This window comes from Archocentrus centrarchus, chromosome 3 (assembly GCF_007364275.1).
Source record: "Archocentrus centrarchus isolate MPI-CPG fArcCen1 chromosome 3, fArcCen1, whole genome shotgun sequence".
NCBI classification, from domain to species: Eukaryota; Metazoa; Chordata; class Actinopteri; order Cichliformes; family Cichlidae; genus Archocentrus; species Archocentrus centrarchus.
In genome coordinates this window covers 34,077,884-34,096,665 of record NC_044348.1, presented here as the reverse complement: position 1 = coordinate 34,096,665, position 18,782 = coordinate 34,077,884, and the positions used below count along the sequence as shown (strand labels likewise).

At 43.9% G+C, this 18,782-nt stretch overlaps 1 protein-coding gene across 1 annotated transcript in view; it reads right to left on the bottom strand.

Annotated features, from left to right (window-relative positions):
• The window catches only part of mmp15b (matrix metallopeptidase 15b), a 24,606-nt gene extending 6,710 nt beyond the window's left edge, over positions 1 to 17,896 (bottom strand). Inside the window, exons 1-7 of the mRNA XM_030722966.1 lie at positions 17,777 to 17,896; positions 9,371 to 9,519; positions 8,677 to 8,799; positions 8,075 to 8,382; positions 2,993 to 3,154; positions 2,640 to 2,836; positions 21 to 159 (exon numbers count right to left, since the gene is read on the bottom strand). Coding sequence (XP_030578826.1) covers positions 21 to 159; positions 2,640 to 2,836; positions 2,993 to 3,154; positions 8,075 to 8,382; positions 8,677 to 8,799; positions 9,371 to 9,519; positions 17,777 to 17,896 — 1,198 coding nt within the window. The remainder of the gene's footprint in view (positions 1 to 20; positions 160 to 2,639; positions 2,837 to 2,992; positions 3,155 to 8,074; positions 8,383 to 8,676; positions 8,800 to 9,370; positions 9,520 to 17,776) is intronic.
• Positions 17,897 to 18,782: the final 886 nt, after the last annotated feature.

Sequence of the window (18,782 nt, the reverse complement as noted above, 5' to 3'; positions counted from 1 at the left end):
TGTCAGGACTTCCTGCTCACCTTTAAAGAAGACGAACCTGCCGTCATGTCTCTCATACGCAGCATCGATGTCTCCAGGCAGACCCCTCCAAAAGTGACCAATTGGCATGGGGTAATTATCCAGAACCCTGTTCCTGCGCACACGCCAGAACCAGCGGCCCTGAGGGGTCCAAAGAGAAACGTTTGTTTTAGAGGACACGGTTTCAGTCGTAGCTGAGACTCGAGGAAATACAGCTACTCAAAGTAAAGAAGCACAGAAGGGCGAGCGCTTCACATTCTTAGCTTTACAAACAATTCTGTACAAAGAACATGCAAAAAAGACAAAACGAGAAATATTTTTTTAAGTCTTCCATTTTCCCCGGCTGAGGTCACACACACTCTGCTGCTTCTGTGTCCTCTATGCGAGCAAACTGAGCTGTGCAGGATAATTAGACCAGAACGTACAATAAACTAACAAAAGCGGAACACTAGCAGGCTAATAATAGTCAGTCGCTGCTCTGCTGGGTTTATCATGTTCCCTCACTGCACTCTCTGTTCATCAGCCTGCCATAAGATAACTTTTTAATAAAGAACTTTGTGATTTCATCGTCAAGTCAGCAACGCAAAACAAAGAAAAGCACCCGATGCACGTTTTTACCCACAACCCTTTGTGAATACTCATATCTACTTTATACACTGTGCACACAGGCAGCAGACAGGCTGACCAGCAGCCCTCAGACTCATTCAGGAGTGGTGAGTCAGTAGCCCTGCTCGTCCTGGATCCTGTAATAGTAAAATGTTCAGTGCTGCTTCTTTCTGGCAAGCACAGCTAGTTTTGTCCTTCGTGCAGGACACACTCGCAGACAGCGCGGTGCGGCACGGCACAGAACGGAACAGACTGGAGATCTGTGAGAGAGACCGAACAACCAATCCAACTGGAAGCTCATCCATTTATCTGGTCAGACAGCTCTTTCCTCCTGAATTGACCATATTAGAGCAGACCTCCGTGTGGGAGTTTCATTACTGAGAACTGCTCGGTGTGCTGGCTCTCTTTATGTCGAGGCCTTCTGCTGTAAAGTGGACAAAAGAAAGGGGAACTTTTCATGCAGAATGACAGCACCTTTTTCTTTTAATGGACAGGACTCCGTGGAGAAGAGAGTGCTACTGATGTGCTACAAATTGCTCCTACGCATTCAGAAAGCAATTTGTCCATGCAGAATAAAGGCAGAGAAAACCAGTGTCTTATCATTTATTTGAATTTGGATGAAAGCTGACCGACAGGCCAGTACCTGTCATCCATATATGAAGAAATAAAGAAGATTGTTTAAGTATTACAACCTTCCAATTAACTTTTAGGCCAAGCTGGAGGGAGGTGATAGAGAAAAATGTGACTGAATGGTAATTACAGCTCAAAACTGAAACAAACTTTGATTTCACATTAATTAGATGAATAAAGCCAACTAATATATGTTTATTTGCTGCTTTTGTCTGCCTCTGCTCTGATAGGGTCATTTCTACTTTTAAAGCTCAGTGTGAACTGGTTAATTCTGGATAATGAACAATAATAATGTCTCAGCTAGCTTCGTGACTTTGGACAGACATTAACCCAACAGCACAAATATAACTGCTTGACCATGTGGAGCATATGTCCAGGAAGCTAAATGTCAGGGTGTGTAATGACTGGTCAGCATCACACACACTTAAGAGTCAACGACAGGAGCTATTCATAGCCTGAGCTGAGTATCTGAGTGCAGGGATCTGCTGTATGCAGTTCAAAGCAAAATGAAACAGCCCACGAGCAATGTCTCTATAACTGTTTTTATATTATCTTGCAGAAATAATTGTTTTTTTCTTTTCAGCTCTGCAAACACCTCAGACCCAGTTGGTTATCTACAGCTGCTTCGTGCCCCACGGCCAGTTCAGTGTCAGACGCACACACACACACAGCACAGCAACATCTCTGGAGGTGAAACGGAGGCTTCTTCAGAGTAAAGCCTGCACGTTAATGCTTTCAACACTGGACACCTTCTGTGACCTGTTCCATAGAAACACATAATTACTTATCTTTGCAGAGCTGCTCTATAAACCAAAGGAATCCTGGAGAGGTGAGAATGCACAGGAAGGAACGCAGCTCTGAAATGTCAACAAATTCAGCTTAACATGCAGCCGCTGCACAACGATAAAGTACCACAAGACCGGACTGCATAGCATCAAAATACCCTGAACAAATAATAAATAATGAATCCTGAGTGAGAGGAGCTGCAGCCAATAACACGGCCAGTTTAAATACTGGCATCTACAAGACTAATCTCATAAAGGTTAAGACTCAGTTAATAGGTCACTGCTGCTTTAGCTAATGTTTTGTGTGGGTCCTGAGGCTCTTTCAGGCAAACACCTGACCACTCCTCCCACCGCGCTCCATCTCATAAAAGAACACCAGCTCTGTAGGTTTACGATCCACAAGCTCCCGATTGAAAACAGACCCCTCATTGGCCGCGCGCACACATTTGTCATAACTCGTTTCTCAGGAAAAGAACAACTAACTTATTGCGGTAAAAGCTCCTCTACTGGAAGCTGACTTAATTTCCAAGCAAGGACATCTTTGAAATCAACCGTCATGGAGGCAGAACTTTTCCATGTTATTCCTCAAACCGGTTTTACCTTGAAGACAAACATCTCTCCTCGGAGCATAGCAACAGTGTCAAAGTTCCCTTCACAGATATTGGGCCCATAATGATCCGGTCTCTCAGTGGTCCTGGGCCGGTCAGGCTGCCGAGGAGGTGTTTGCGGTGGTCTGGGCGACGGGCGACGGGGTGCCACTGTGGGCAAGGCCTGGGTGGGACTGGTCTCTGGAGGACCTTGAGGAAGTCACAAGCACAGTACTCACACACTGAGTGGATTACTGATGAAAGAGAGCAGCTGCATGCGCATTAGTAATTATGACTGGCTTTTTGAAGTATTGTGTTTAAGTGTTGTGAACATGAAGAATAAGAGTTAAAAACATAACCTCGTACCATAGATCTGCTGGATGCCCCGCCGGTCATCGTCTGGCAACTGGAAGTTCTCAGTTTCCATCCACTGGTAGAAGGGGGCCATGATGGCCAGGGGGTTGTTGGAATGCTCTAAGCCCAGGGCGTGTCCCAGCTCGTGGACTGCTACCAGGAAGAGGTCATTACCTGTATGAATAAGAGATCAGTCAGTACAGAGAAAGAGAGAAGCAAACAAATAAAAAGGCTCACAAAAGGCAGAGTTCAGGTTGCAGTGGAGGGCAAAAGGCAACACAGAGAGCCCCAACAGAGAAAACCACACCCAGTGCGTGTTTACTGGGTTCAAACCAGTGAATCTGTGTGGCATCTTATTGTTGTACAAAAAACACTTGAGGCATTGCCTGCATTTTAATGTAAATAGCTGTATATAGCTTTGTTGTTTGCTAAATTTGTTCATTAGTTGTTGTATTTTAAGTTATAAAATGTCTCATTAAACCTGTTTGTGGTTTTCATAATAAAAAATTGAACTTTTTTCTACTCTGATTTTATGATTTTTGGGTGATTTTAGGTCCAATGTGTTAATACAGTCAAAATGAAAAAAATGAACAGTCACACATGTGAGGTTGTGCTGAAAAAAATGATATGAAACAAGACAAGTTAAGCTGTTTTTAAGCTGAAATATAAGGTAAAATCAAAAGAAGTTTAAAAAAAAGGCCAATTATAGGATTAAATATGGATTTATTTAGGATTTCGCTCTCAGAGCCGGATCGGAGCCAGCCACAGGGGGGTGAAACTACAAAAATGAGTATTAATAAACAGAAATGGAGGGACTGTTGGTCAGTTCCTGCAGTAATGTTCAGTGCCTGAGTACTGCCAGGCTGTGACTCTACAACTGTTAACATGCACCGAGTCCTTCGCTGCTCCTAAATAAATCAATAAATATCACTATATAAATATATGGATGTATAAATTGTTGCAGAATGAGAGAAAATACAATAATTCTTGATCATCTTATACATTTATGACTGCAAAATCTAAAAGAAGAAACGTAACATGTCAAACAAAATGAATCTGTTCATTGTTCTCTCCTATTTATGACACAAAAATCTGAAACTTTAATCATACGCAGGCATGCTAACGATGGCTGATATGAATCAGCGCACATCTCTATCCTCTCGAACCCACTGAGACATCCTGTTATCCACTGCAATAATATCACAGTGTCAGCTGTGACAGAGTAGCCACGGCACGGCTTCCTCTCAACACAAAAGCCTGCTTTGAGATTTTTTTCAAAGAAAAATAGAAAGAAACCAGGTTTACATTTGAGAATCGTATTCCTATAACTTCATGTGTGAAGTGAAGCCAGCACACAGCTGGGCACTTCCCTGCAGTCAATACCTCTTTGTTGCTTTTCACCCTAGATTCTGACCCGAGTGACCTTTGAACTTCCTACCCATTTTGTTTGCCCTAAGATGGGCCACAGTGATTGGACGGATTTGTACCAGTGACATCATGATGTTGGGTGGACTGGTGATGTCACTGCTGCACATGGAAGAGAGTGGGTGGGGTTGGGGGTGTTGGGAGACACTGTAGATGCCTCATTTTGTGCATCTCCTCATTTCCGCTTTGAAACGCACACAGGATGCACACAGTTCACACCCCCCCACCCCCCCACTTGTAATTCCACAGTCACATGAATGTCCTCATGGCATGCTAAGCTGCAGCTAACACTCAAAGGGAGAAAGGAGGAGAGGGTGAGACAGAGAGCTGCAGATAGCTGAGGATGAATGAAGGGAGATAAAGAGGCCTTTGTGAGGTAACTGTGACAACCGGTCTGACAGGGAAAAGCAAGAGAGCGCTTCAAACGTCTCAGCCTGGCAAAGCTCAGCCAGCGCCTCTACTGCTAATTCACACACACACATTTTGACCTATTTCGACTCCCTGAAGCTTTGTTCCCTTGTTTATCACGCCTCGCACCTCATTCATCAGCCACAGGGAGACTACCAGTGTAAAGAAACGCAGCACCGAGACAACCAAAATCCACTCTCCGAGTTTGCTCTGCCTTTTGCCAGAAACCTCCTCACATTAGTCTCATCTGACCACAAAAACTTCTGACCTTTTCCTGCTACCGGCTTACCGCGTTTCATCCGAGCGAGGACTGTTTGAACTATTTGGATAAAGTGTAAATGCTGTTTTTGTCTCCTGGGCCAGAGAGCCTGATTAATCACACTGTGCGTCACAAGGTTTACACCAAAACTCTTCATCCCAGTAAAACAGCTCTTTACTGAAACTGAGGTCAAAGAAAGGGAAAGAAAACACCGCGATGAGTGGATCAAATGCATGTGTGCGTTTACCGTCAGCCGCTGACTTTTACATTTTTTATGTCCAACGATTGATTGCTAAACTGTTTTTGTCTGACGCAACTCAAAAGGAGGTCAGAGGTGAGAGCTCATTTTGTTCTAAGGACCCTTCAGCAGAGCACATGCTGCCTAAGGCTTGGACATGACTCTGCATGTCTCACTTTTTATTCAACAGGTCTACAGCTTCAAGGTAAATCTGGTCTGAACATTATAAAAATAACCTGTTAGGCTGACATCCTTCATCTACTCCATTTCTCATGTTTCACTGTGTTCATTTGAATCCATCTTAAAATGGAACCAGTGTACTCGGAGCTCACATTTATCAGTCACCATTAGGGAACCATCTGAAGCCCTGATGGAGAGCTGTTGGTTTATTATTTCAGACATGGGTTTAGTTACTGCTCCACATAACAGCATAACAGATATTCCACATATTTTTGACCCCTTTATAAAAGTTAGCTTACAGCTCGTGCTGTTTATCTATACTTTTACTGTTATGTTACGCTGACATTTTAATTGGTTCATCCATACACCTATCCATATTCAACTGTTAGCCATCCCTATATTTAATTGCTGTCATAATTTTAGTGAGTTATTTCAGCTGTTTATCTGTTATGGTATGCAACTTTTTAGTCATCATTTTAGCTAAAAGGTTTGATCATGTGGGCAGCATGAATCTCTGTCTCTGTGTGTTACCCTGTAACAGACCGGTGACCTGTCCTGGATGTACCCCAACACTTACCCCATGATAGCGGGGACAGTCTCCAGCCCGACCGTGGCCACCAAAGAAAACTGATGGACTAAATATGTGATTTAAAGTAACATAAAACTGAGAAAGTTAGCAAAAATCTTAGTGGATCTGAATATATTATAAAGATAAATCCTCAATACTTTGATCTGTCACTCCATCAGCCGCATGCTGGACCAATCTGCATGACCTCTGAAAGAAAGAAAAACTCGGCTGTCGCACAAATGGCTACGTCTTTGACGAGTCTGACTGCTTAGACATGCGTCCAACTAAAGCGAGGACCTCGTGGTAATTTAGCTTCACTTTGCTTTCAAGCGGTGAAAGTAGCGTGGCCCAACAAAGACACCAGTCTCCACATCTCCCGAGTGGACCACACTCCCACTTACAGTGGCATTCCACCATCCCTGTGATCTGTCCTGCAACACATCCCACACACAGCTGATCACACAGATACAGGCGAGCCCGTGCACACACACACACACACACACACACAACACTCAGCTGTCTGTGTCAGCTGTGTGTGCAGATAACAGGCAGGGCGGGAAAATCCCAGTTTAATCAGCAACAAGAGGAGAAACTTCAAGTTAACTTGTGTGTGTAAGAAGGTTAGTGCCGCTCACTGATGTTGAGGCTGTAACTGCTCAACATGGCCTCATCCTCCAAAAGTTTCACGTGTGAAACGATCTGCTTTCATAAGGAGAAAAGACCTTCCCATAATTCTTTACTCACTCAACCTAACGAGCACTGCTGGGTCTCAATAACAACATTACAAAAGGTATTTTAGAAGTTTGGAGAACAGTTCCTCAGACTGAGCTCTGAACAAACTGATCCCGTCTCAAAGAAGTCATCAGTGCAAACTCAGAGCTCAACAACAAACATGACAAATCACCCAAAAACTGTGAGCTCGCTGCTCTGCCAGCTTTTCCATTTAAAGCCTGAGGGCTTAAGTGTGAACATAAAATATCTGACATACTTCAATATGACTGGCCTAATAATTTGTTTTTATAAAGGCAATATCTGCCCCGAAGCAGCAAACCAACCCAGACCGAAGCCTCGGCTCTCATCAAAACAGAACAATTACATTATGGTGACTTGTGGATTTGATTTTTTTCCCTGTGGACATGCGGCCTGTTTGTGTCCTCAGTGAATCCTGTAATGAGATCATTTGCTGATAAGGTATTATTTTCAAAATCACATGAATATCCCGCTCAGCTCTCCAGCTGTTGGGGTCATTCAGTCTAACAGTAACAAAGATAAAATGGTTACAAATACAGCAGAGAGTCGCTTTTTAGGGTGATTAATAATTTATTTATGAGTTAATCATAAAGAAATATAAGATTTATTACTGAAGACGGATCAGCTGGTTAAGTATGCCTGATTTCAGTCAGCCATGTTTTTTTGGATGGTTATAGTCCTCGTCAGTAGAAGATTATTAACGAGATCATTGGGGATATATTTGAACTGGGGTAAAGACTGAGGTGTCACAGAGAGTCCACTTTGACAGGTAAGTGGAGCCTGACAAATGAGAGACGATGTAACTGGCTGAGCTTTGCCAGCTCCACTCAGTCGTGGAGGAAATCCACGGGGACAGTTATAATGCTGTTATAATGCTGCATTACAACCTGCACAACATGCCAGACCCAAGTGCTGCAAACTGCTCATCAGCTGGGCCTTCACAAAGATGCCTCAGTCCTCCAAAGTAACCAGATAACTCCCTCATGATATCGGTGATATTAATACAAAATCACCAGTCTGTCAGTGTGGCCGCACTACACACCAACTCACACCAAGGCAATAACATCATCGACTGAATGAGGTGTCAATCAAAATGGGAGGGTCTAGCCTGCCATATAAAATGCACTACATACGGTGGCCAGTTAACACGATATGAAATAATAACCAGAGGGCGTCACGTAACTTTTTTTTTGGATTTGGTGCGGCCAGTTAACGGGTTAAAATCCATAAAATCCACAATGCAACACACTGAAAAGAATCATTTACCTTGCACATTATGGTTTCCTATGGTCCACGGCTCATCGGAGTCAAAGTGCGTGTCTCCACCCATTCCAGGTCCAGGGAAGTAGGCGTGAGCTAGGAAGCCCCCCTCCCCATCAAAAGGGGAGCTGTCTCCATGAAAACCTGAGGCGAAGAAGATCATGATGTCGGGCTCCTTGCGCCGTCCATATTTGATGTCGTGGTAGGGGATTTCGTCAAAGCTCAGCGGGGTGACCTTCTCCCAGACTTTAAAGGCCCGTCTGATGGCCTCAAACGAGTTATACTCTCCAATTTTGGGAGTGTAGTTCTGAATACTTTGGGGACAGAGAGAAAAAAATGATCTCAAAGGACAGTGACAAAAGTCTGAAGTAAAATGCATTAAGCATTAATGTTTTCCATTCATATGCTACTGCACTGCAATTTTCAGTGTCTGACAAGCCTGAAGAAGATAAGAATGAACATCTTCAGCTCTAGCACATCATGGCAAATGCATCCTTAATACAGAAACGTATAAAAGCTGACTTTATTCCAGCCCCACGCAGACAAAGATTACAAAGACTCTCTCTGTGCTGCACGTCTGCAGAGGGTTAGATCTTCTTTGTTGATACCTGTAAGTGAGGTGATTCTTGTTCCATTTATGTCCAGTGAGGGCGTAACGTTTCCGCCGCACGTTGGTTTTGATCTGGCCTCCAAACTTGTCAGGCACACCACAGCGGGGTCTCCTCATGGCACTGCAGGAGATGAAAGACATCAGAAACAGGTAGAGGTTTGTGTGTGTGTGTGTGTGTGTGTGTGTGTGTGTGTGTGTGTGTGTGTGTGTGTGTGTGTGTGTGTGTTGATGTTGAAAGGATGAAGCAACCAAGTGAAGCGATGAAGGGAAGCATTACATTAAATCAGGGCTCTTCAACTCCAGGCCTCGAGGACCGGTGTCCTGCAGGTTTTAGATGTGTCTCTGCTTCAACACACCTGAGTCAAATATAGAAGTCATTAGCAGGACTCTGGAGAACCTGACTGCATACTGAGGAGGTAATTCAGCCATTTGACTCAGGTGTGTTGGATCAGGGACACATCTAAAACCTGAAGGACACCAGCCCTCGAGGCCTGGAGTTGAGGATCCCTGCATTAAACCTTCTGGTTTCCTTTGTACCACTGAGGATGTTTTTACCAGCATTCTGGGACAAATCTAATAAATTAAAGATTAAATCAAGCTAAAATTTTTGGAACACTAATTAACAGCCAGTTTATTTAGAGCTCATTTATGGATATAATACAAAAGCATGTTAGGTGTTAAGTCATGCTGACCCTATGGTTTGAGCGTCGATGTGTCCTGTGACCTCTAAACCGTAGAATCGCTGCATGTCGCTGACAGCGTTGGACAGGATCTGAGCTGATCGCATGGTCGACATCTGCCTGCTGGCCTGAGGCAGGTATCCATACATCCTCAGCCATCCCTACAGGAAACACAGAAATAAAAATTAATTCATGTCATCTGAAGCTGGATTTATTGAATCTAAGCTCATTAGTAAGAACTAAGTATTATCACAAGACTAAATATGATCACAAGAAGCTGTTAGTCCAAAAACAGCTTAGTCTACATAGACAAGCATACGGAATAAGAGACTTTTGACTTGTGAGAAACAAGAGCATTGCACTGGAAACAGCAACAGCTGTTTTATGAGCATATCAACAGTTTGTGCTGATTAAAGCTAAGAGCACTGAAAACCATGAGGTCAGACTTCATCTGCAGCTCGATGGCATCGCAGACACTCAGGTTTGCTTTGGTTATCTCAGGGTTTCTGTGAGTGCATCAAACCGGAGTAACCCACCACCTGTTTGTTTAAGTGTGCTAATGTACCTTCTTAGCTTGGATTTCCTACATTATGACCTAATACTGTTTTACCTGTTCAGCTGATAACGGTTCACTTATGTCACCTATTCAAAGCAGGCTAAATCATTCTTTACTGTGTGCAAACAGGGTCAAATGAGACTTGGTGTGTTTGTGCCATGTTAGAAGTGGGTAACACACTCCCCCACGCGTCTCTGCCCCCCCCCGTCCCACCTGCTCTGGTTTGGTTTTACACCTGAACCTTTAAAGAAAGTAAACTGTTCTTTTTAAATGTATTCTGCTGTGAGTTGTGCTGTATTTAATGTTTGGTAATGAAAATGAAGAAGGCAGCGTGGAGACCTCAGTGAGGCCTCAGCCTCTGATGTATTACAGCAGGGCTGGGGGAGGGGCTTAATGACAGACTTGAGGGAGAAAGCAGGATACTCGACCCAATCATAGATGACGCAAAGTCTGTCCCACCTGTTATGTGGAAACCCAATATCATAAACACACACACACACACACACACACACACACACACACCCGCACACACACCGAAAATCCGCTGCATACTGGGGTAGTCTGTGATAGCACACACACACACACACATCGCCACATTCCCAGTGGTGTTTGTTACTCGGTGTGTGTGTGTGTGTGTGTGTGTGTGTGTGTGTGCGTGCATGTTTGGTCACGCAGATACTATATCTGTGTCTCTGTTTCAGCTCTCCAGATCACACCCATCTTTCACAATGTAAAATATTACCTGATAAAGGTCTGTATTTACTTACCCACTCCTTCAGAGGAATAACACAGACCCACGCCTTTCACTGTTTTTTTCTCTCACACATCTTATAAACATCTTGCATGTAATAACTGCTCCACCAAACAGGACAACTCCCCACAATAAAAGTTTTTATTTGCTGTATGTTTCCCCACAGTGAAATTAAAATAATGTTTCTCTATTGAGCCGCTCTGTTTGCCCTGATCGGTGATTCTAGATTGGCCGTAGGTGTGAATGGTTGTGTGTTTCCTTGTGTTTGCCCTGTGATAAGCTTGTCCAGGGTGTACGCTGACTTTCACCCTACGGCAACTGCCATAGGCTCCAATCCCCCCTCCCACTTCCATCCTGCAATCCTGAAGTGGATAAGCAGAAGAAAATGGATGGATGGATGGATGGATGGATGGAACTCAGCAAGACTCTGATATTTCTATGCTCGGGTTACGTGTTTCCCTCTAAAGTTAGAAAAAAGTCACCTTTAAAATAACTAATATAATCCATCCCGGCGCTCAAAGGTACAGTGCAGTGAGGCAGACAGATTGTTATGCTGCACCTGAGCGCTCGTGTCTGTGTGCTGTAGTCTGTCTGCTTAATGACCAGCTGGAGATCAAGAATGAGAAACCAAAGTGTTTCAGCTCTCAGACACTGGAGAATTTAGCCCGAGCTTCTTCATTCACACTCTCCTGGGCGTTATCCAAAGCCTTTGTGATCTAATACTTACAATATACACACTGACAACATTCTTTTGTGTGAAACTGAACCAAACCCCAGAATAACAGCTGCTTCTGGCAGTGGAGTCGTGTAATGCCATGTGCTAGCACTGTGAGTGTGTGTGTGTGTGTGTGTGTGTCCGTGCTTGTGTTTTGGAGCAGGAAGAGGTGTAAAGAGAGCTGAACTGGACGTGACTGTGACCCACCTCTGCCTTAAGATAAGGAAACTGCAAACACACACACACAAACAAACATACACTTCCTGAAAGACTTATCGTAGGACTCTCCCTCCCTCCCTCTTACAAAGTCAGGGCAAAGAAAACAGGTGCAGGGTTCAAAAGACACTCATTTCTTTTATAATAACTTTAGCATTCATGTTTTCACTATTAAGCAAAGACCAACACCAATATTATACTTCGTGCATCTGCGGTTACAGAAGGCTCTGAGAATATTTTGCCTCTCCAGGCTGCACCTGGAGTTTCTGCAACAGCACAAATACTCTCTGATGAACATATTTTAAACATTAAATGGCAAAAACAGACCCCCCCCCCCAAAGAGACGTTTCAAACTGTCCATCAAAAGAAACGAAGGCCTTTGCAACACTGTAACACTGCAAGTAAAGGACGTTTAACCAGAGCAGACACAGAGGAAGCAGCAGTGGGAGACAAATATCAATTACTCTCTGAATTCCAATAAAAGCACACAAACAGTGGGTGATGTGGGAAAGAGAGAGAGTTTATTTCCCTCTTTGTAGCCTATACAGTGAGAGAACACTGAGTCACAGTTAGCAGTGCTCACAGACGTCACAGCCTGCTGTATCCCTGGTGTTTGGGTCCAGCTGGGTTCAGCTCAGGCCAGGCAGGCCATCGACAACACAACACAGTGACAGAAACGCTGCAACGCAAAGAAAAAAACACCAACATTTGCCTTCCAACATGTCTTTTGACATCCCAGTGTCTCGCTTCTGTCTCTCCACATGGCTGCTGTAATAATAATAATAATAATAATAATAATAATAATACAGGAACTGCCTTCATGTCTTTGTGTTTGTATCTTTGTGTTCTGAGCATTTGTGGCACACAGCTGCTGTTGTCTCTACACACTTCTTCTCTGTCCTGTTGTCTTTATATATATTTACAACAGGCTGTTGTCAGGTACAAGGGCAGCGTTTCAGTGCTATTAAGAAGACTTACTGTGGCATATGAACCCTCACCTCCATCATCTAACGCAAAGCACTTCAGTCTGCCCGCTCACCTTCCCTCGTCAGCTGAGCTGAATACAAAACAACACAAAGAGCAGGAGACGGCTTGCGTGTGTGTGTGTGTGTGTGTGTATGGGTGTGTGTACATGCTGGGCCTCGTCTATTAAATGGTCTTTCAGCGAGTCCTTGAGCTTACCTGCCAAAACCAGACCCAGCAATATACAAGGAGTTGTAAAACCTGCCAGTGTGTGCGTAAGAGAGAGCGCATTAGTGTGTGGGTCCACCACAATGTCAGCCAAGATACTAACAGCTTTTATTCCGAGGCTTGGTCTGCTGCCATGTGTTCCCTCCTAAAGTCCCACCGAGGGGACGAATAAGTAAATGAGAAGTGAGACGGACAGAGAGGAGGAGGAGGAGGAGGAAGAGTTTAATACGGAGTGGAACAGATTAGAAATGGAAGAAAGTAATACGAGCTTGTCTTTGGGCTCGGTTTGTTCACATATCAGGGGATCAATGCTAGATAACTAGCTACTTAACATAAACTAACTAGCTCTCACCTTTGCTTTGGCAATGAAGAACTTCCCCTGACAAACACCTGACAATCATAAACTCAGTTTTATGTTTGTTTAACCTGAAGTACAAACTGTATGAACCAAACAGCGATTTTACACCTGAACATGAAACTGACATCTTTTTGTGTGTGTGTGTGGGGGGGGGGGTTGGATTCCCCACAAGATGCAGCTCACGCGATACCAAAGTGGAGGTCTGGCAGAGGCTGCTCAGTGTTGGATGCAGCATTCAGATGCTAAGTGCCCAGGCTGCGTTTCATTCAGATCTTTGTTTCTCCTCTTCTGAGAGGCGACTTAAACATCTGTGGTTTGAAACAGAGGAAAGCTTGTGCTGCAGCTCTGAGGAGGGTCCGGTGCCAGCCAGCATGTTAGCAGTAATGTTTTTGGGACTACCTGCTGCTCACGTGTGAACAGCGATAAAATGATAAGTCGAGTAAGCCACGATGGCGTCCACCACGCCTCGGCTTGATGTTCAGCACTGCTGAAAGGTCGTGGGTTCAAAAAGAGGGAGGGGCCTGTGTAAGTGCACTTTCTCCCCATTATTCTCATCTTTTCACCTGGAGCTCTGGTTTCTCTCACTATTGAAAAACATGCTAGGTTAACATAGCCTACTATGGCCCATATTTCTTACACCAAACAATTAAACAGAAATCAATGGCAGCACTTACCGTCTGTGTGTAAACACAGGAAATGCACAGAAACATATGCATAATGCACAAAGTCCCTAATACATTGTAGGAAACATCATTCCCCTTCCTCGTCCATCACGGCAGTAACACGAATCTCTGTGAATACGACAGTCAATCAGGAGGAAGAGGAGGGAAAGTGTGCAGAATGTGAAGAGATGGTGGAGTGCAGATTACATGGCTACAAAGAGAACAGCGGTCGACGTGTGTGCTGCAATAAGTCATCTATTACCCCCTCCTCTTCCCACTCTCACTGTTTCAGCTACAAATTGCTGTGGAACACATTTTGCATTCTGTCTATAAACCCAGGCTTTCTTATCGTGTCCATGTTTCTGCACTCCCTCATCCGCTCGCTCTGCCTCCTATTCAAAAGTTTTCTCTCACAGCTCCCTCTCCTCAGACAAGAGGCTCTATTGTATTTCCTGAGATGCCTTGGAGTCCCATGCATGTGCACAGAGTTTCTGTGTGTGCGTGCGTGAGCGTGTGTGTGTGTGTCCCAGTTAGAGAACAGCTGTCACATTCAGCCATCACATGCTGCACAGCTGAGACAGACCGCTACCTTCCCCATCAACCCTCTGCATCTCCGTCCCTCCTTCCCTCTGTCATAAACAAATCTATCAGATTTCTCTCCTTGTTTCCTTTTTGTTAGTCAAAATATTCCAGATTCTGGTCACACACACTAATTATCCCTCTCCTTTTCCTCCTTTCTTTTAACCTCCCACTTCATCCTTTTTGCTCAGACAGAGTAGGAGTCGAGGTTTCAGGCCAAATTCTTAAAGCACAGCCTGAAGAGAGGATCAGACTTCCAGAGAGAGTATTTCAGTACGAGTATTAATGGTATAACAGGTGTTTAATTTAGTTATAATACAACACAACACAGGTGAGCTTCCTTAAAACAAACTAAAAATCATCTTATTTAATTTTGTATGTTGATTATGAAGCACAGGATACAATCATCTCTTCTCTATCAGCCACTTTATGTTATTACTACTGAAATTTAAGCATACTTTCCATTCAAACATTAAAAAGAAACTCATAAATCTATAATGGGTGATAAGAAATGTTCTTAGACTAGAGAAACATTCATCTGCCACAGAGACACAGCGTGTCCATTACTGACTACATAAAAACAAGCTCCTGCCTCCCATGAACATGTGTGAGGGATTAGCAGACTCATCAACAGGCAGCAGCTCCTCTCATAAGGTTTAACGCTCAGATTGTAATCTGGCAGCGTCCACTCTGCCAGATTTAAAAGACCTTTTCTTATTTTCAAACTAAGCTGTCAGTTTTTGTGTCTCTAAGCTGGTCAAATGGAATGATGGAAAGCTCCATGTGACGGGTGCTTATTATCATTTTTACACTTGCAGCAGCAGTTTTACTCTTGGAAAATGACTCGATGGATCGCAGACTTTGGTTGCAGCTCCTTGGGTGGGTCTAAATATGTTTTATGATCTTTTTTTTTTCAGTCATCTGAGTGAACAGTATGATCACTTAAGTAATGAGCAATCCTTGTCCCCCAGCAGCAGGCTGACCCACTCACTGTGGTGATGACTCTTACCTGCCTCCCAACAGAGACTCAGTCAGTCCAGCTTCACTACTGTGGATGTCAACAGGTGACAATTTACTAAATCAACTTCCTGTTGTTTTCAACATTACTCAAAACCTCCAGCTGAGATGAGGAAAAGAGTTTACTGAGGGCCTAAAACTTTGGATTTCATACAATCGGAAGTGTTACTGTAACCAGAGGAGCGCCGCCCTGCTGGTCATTGAAAGAATGCAGGTTTGGAGCACTTCTACATTAGCTTTGTGCTCACAAGGTCACTCTAACCCAGGCCTCTTCAACTCCAGGCCTCGAGAGCCGGTGTCCTGCAGGTTTTAGATGTGTCTCTGCTTCAACACACCTGAGTCAAATATAGAAGTCATCAGCAGGACTCTGGAGAACTTGACTGCATACTGAGGAGGTAATTCAGCCATTTGACTCAGGTGTGTTGGATCAGGGACACATCTAAAACCTGCAGGACACCGGACCTCGAGGCCTGGAGTTGAAGAGGCCTGCTCTAACCTGTAGCAGGTGGAGAACTGCTGCCGCTACTCTGAGCTTTTCACTGCTTCAGTTATTTAATTAATATCAGTTGTAAGTGTCCTTGTGTTACACTTAACTTCAAAATTGCTTTTGTGTCTTTTTATTTCATCAGAAAAGCTGTGCATGTTTGTGCATATATATATATTTTTTATTATATTTATTTTTTGACTTGGAGGGTTAACGGTACTTATCACTGGCTTCATTTTCATACATATTAAGTTTCTCTGAGCCATGAATTATTATTTTTTAATATCCTAAGCTGGAAGCGTTTCTCCACAGACTCAGACTTCATGTGCTTCAGAAAAGCAGAAGAGCTCCTTGTCCAAGATGTGACCTCCATACCCTCAGTGACCTCTGCATGTATCGAGCACTCTGGAGGTTAAACACACAACACGAGTTCAACTGTGACAAACACACACCTGCACGTTTAGCAACAAGTGGTTAAGAATTTCTCATCACTCCACATAATGTGGAAACCCTTTGTCTCTAGGCTCAGCGAGATGTATTAGCACACACCTACATACACAAACACACACCACAGCTATGCTAACAGTCCATCAGGAAATGTTGTAAACTGATCGACAACCAGACAGCAACCCACCCACACCCACACACCAAGGTCACTGAGTTTGGTAATGTAAGCTCTCTAATGACCTCCCTGTGTCTGTCATTGCCTCGCGCCCTTCTTCAAGCTTCACACAAAAGACGCCACAGCACTGATCACCTTTGTTTGTCTCTCAAAACAAACAAAGTGTGATGATGAACTGCTGGACTGATGAAGCAAGGGTGCAAAAACCCCCGGTTCAAGTTCCAACTCGATGCTCTGGCATCTACTGACACACCTGAATACACACGGGATAAATGTGTGCTGTTGGCCTTATTAGCTACACGGAAGCGATACCTACAACAGAGGAAAGAGCCCAGTGGATATTTGAGCAATGAGCTGGCTTCCAAAACAATTTATGAAACCTCAGCTCCAAAGGTAATGATTGGTCAAAGCATCTCTGCATGTGTGTACTTAAGATTAACCATTTACTTAAGCTCATTGGAAATATTCCTAAATTCAAGGACAGCAATCATTAAAGAAGGACGTCAAGACAGAAAAACTACAATATCTCCTTTTATAAAAAGAGCTGCAATTTCTCAGTCATCAGTTGTAAAGCATCTCCTCGAGCACCGTGTTCCTGCTGACAGGTCAGAAACCAGGAGGTCCAATACAAGGACAATTTTCTTCTCAAAAGTCTAAAAAGTTCGTTATGAGAGTTTTTTACAGTTTAGAAGTGTTGTTGTTGCTAACTAGCACACTGTTACCAGCCAGCCTTAAAGCATAGCTAAGACAACCCAAACACGGATATGTGTGACGTGTATTTAATGAGCAAAAAGTTTTGAATAGAAGGACCTGACCAATTGATAATTATACTCAGGCCCCTCCATTTTTGTTTATTAATACTTATTTCTGGTTTCACCTTTCCCCAAACAAAAGACCCCAAAGTTGCCTGACATCAGCCAAAACCATCAACTTTGTTGCACACATCTGGACCAGGCAAACAGAAAACCATCCCTACACGTGTGTGTTGCAGGGATAATATTAGATGAGAGAAGTGGAGAATATATTTTTCATTTTCAGAATTATTTTCATCATATCCATCCGGTATTGAATTGTCACCTGCTGTGCTGAATAGTTCAAAATAAACTGATGGAAACGGCACAAATAGGTGTAATAAAAAGATTTTTAAAACTCCAGATGCAGAAAATTAAGTGTCTGATGCGCAAATCTGCTGTAGAGCGACTTCCACGTGCTCCACTTTAAGTGAAGGCACTCAAACCTCTCACGTTCACCTTCTTTGCCATCTTACCTCTGCGTTGAAAGCGCTCTCTTCTTCCGCTGCACGCGCTCCTGCCGCACACAGCCAGAGCGCAAAGAGGGTGCGTCTCCAGAGCAACCAGAAGCAGCCGTCCCGCGAGGTGGTGGCCATGCTGCGGGCGCGAGGGGAGCGTCGTGGGTCGATCCCGAGGGTTAAATGAGACGTCTTAGTCGCGTTTTACTCGACTTGCAATTAAGAAGCTTTGAGGAAACTTTAGTCCCTACAGACTGCAACAGTCTTCAAGAGCGCATCCGCGGACTGTGGTTGAGCTCCATCTCAGATACAGTTAGAATTTATACATAAAAGTGAGCAAAATGTTTTCAGTCTTGAGTCCACGCAGCTTCACTCCTCCAAGATTTTTTTTTTTTTTACATCACGGGTGTCACCTTCCTGCGTGTACTGAGCTCTCTTATCAGTAGCGGGAGTTGCCCACGAGAGCGCACGCCTCATTTAATTTAAACCAAAGTCGCTCTTAGTAACATCCAACGTGCACTTCAAAAAAGAAAAAAAATTAAAAAGAAAAAGAAAAGAAAGAAAGAAAAGGCAATGCCCGCTATCAGGAAACTGGGTTTGCCACGCGAGTTCTTGGTATTAAATTTACTGCAAACATGTCCAGATCCGGTGACTTAATAAATACGTCTCGTGATAATGCCCCCAAAAAGTGCAGCTGAAATTAACTAAAGTTGCAAAGTCCAAAGTTCAGCGCACTTGACCGGATCCTTCAGCAGTAGCTGTAAGAAATAAACTGTAGACGAATGTGAATGCTTTGGATCGGGACCTGTCCTTTAAAAACATATATTTCACCGTTTCTTCGCCCTTTAAGTATCCAGTTTTCCCTTTTCTCGGAGGAAACGTTCTCGGAAGCCGGTACTTTGCTGGTTTCCCCTCAGTCCTGTCCTGAAACGGCTCCCGTGGTGTCACCCTCTGGGACCGGGACGGACAATGGTCCTCTGCACCTGGATCACACAGCAGCAAGCCCACGGCGTGTTCCAGTCAT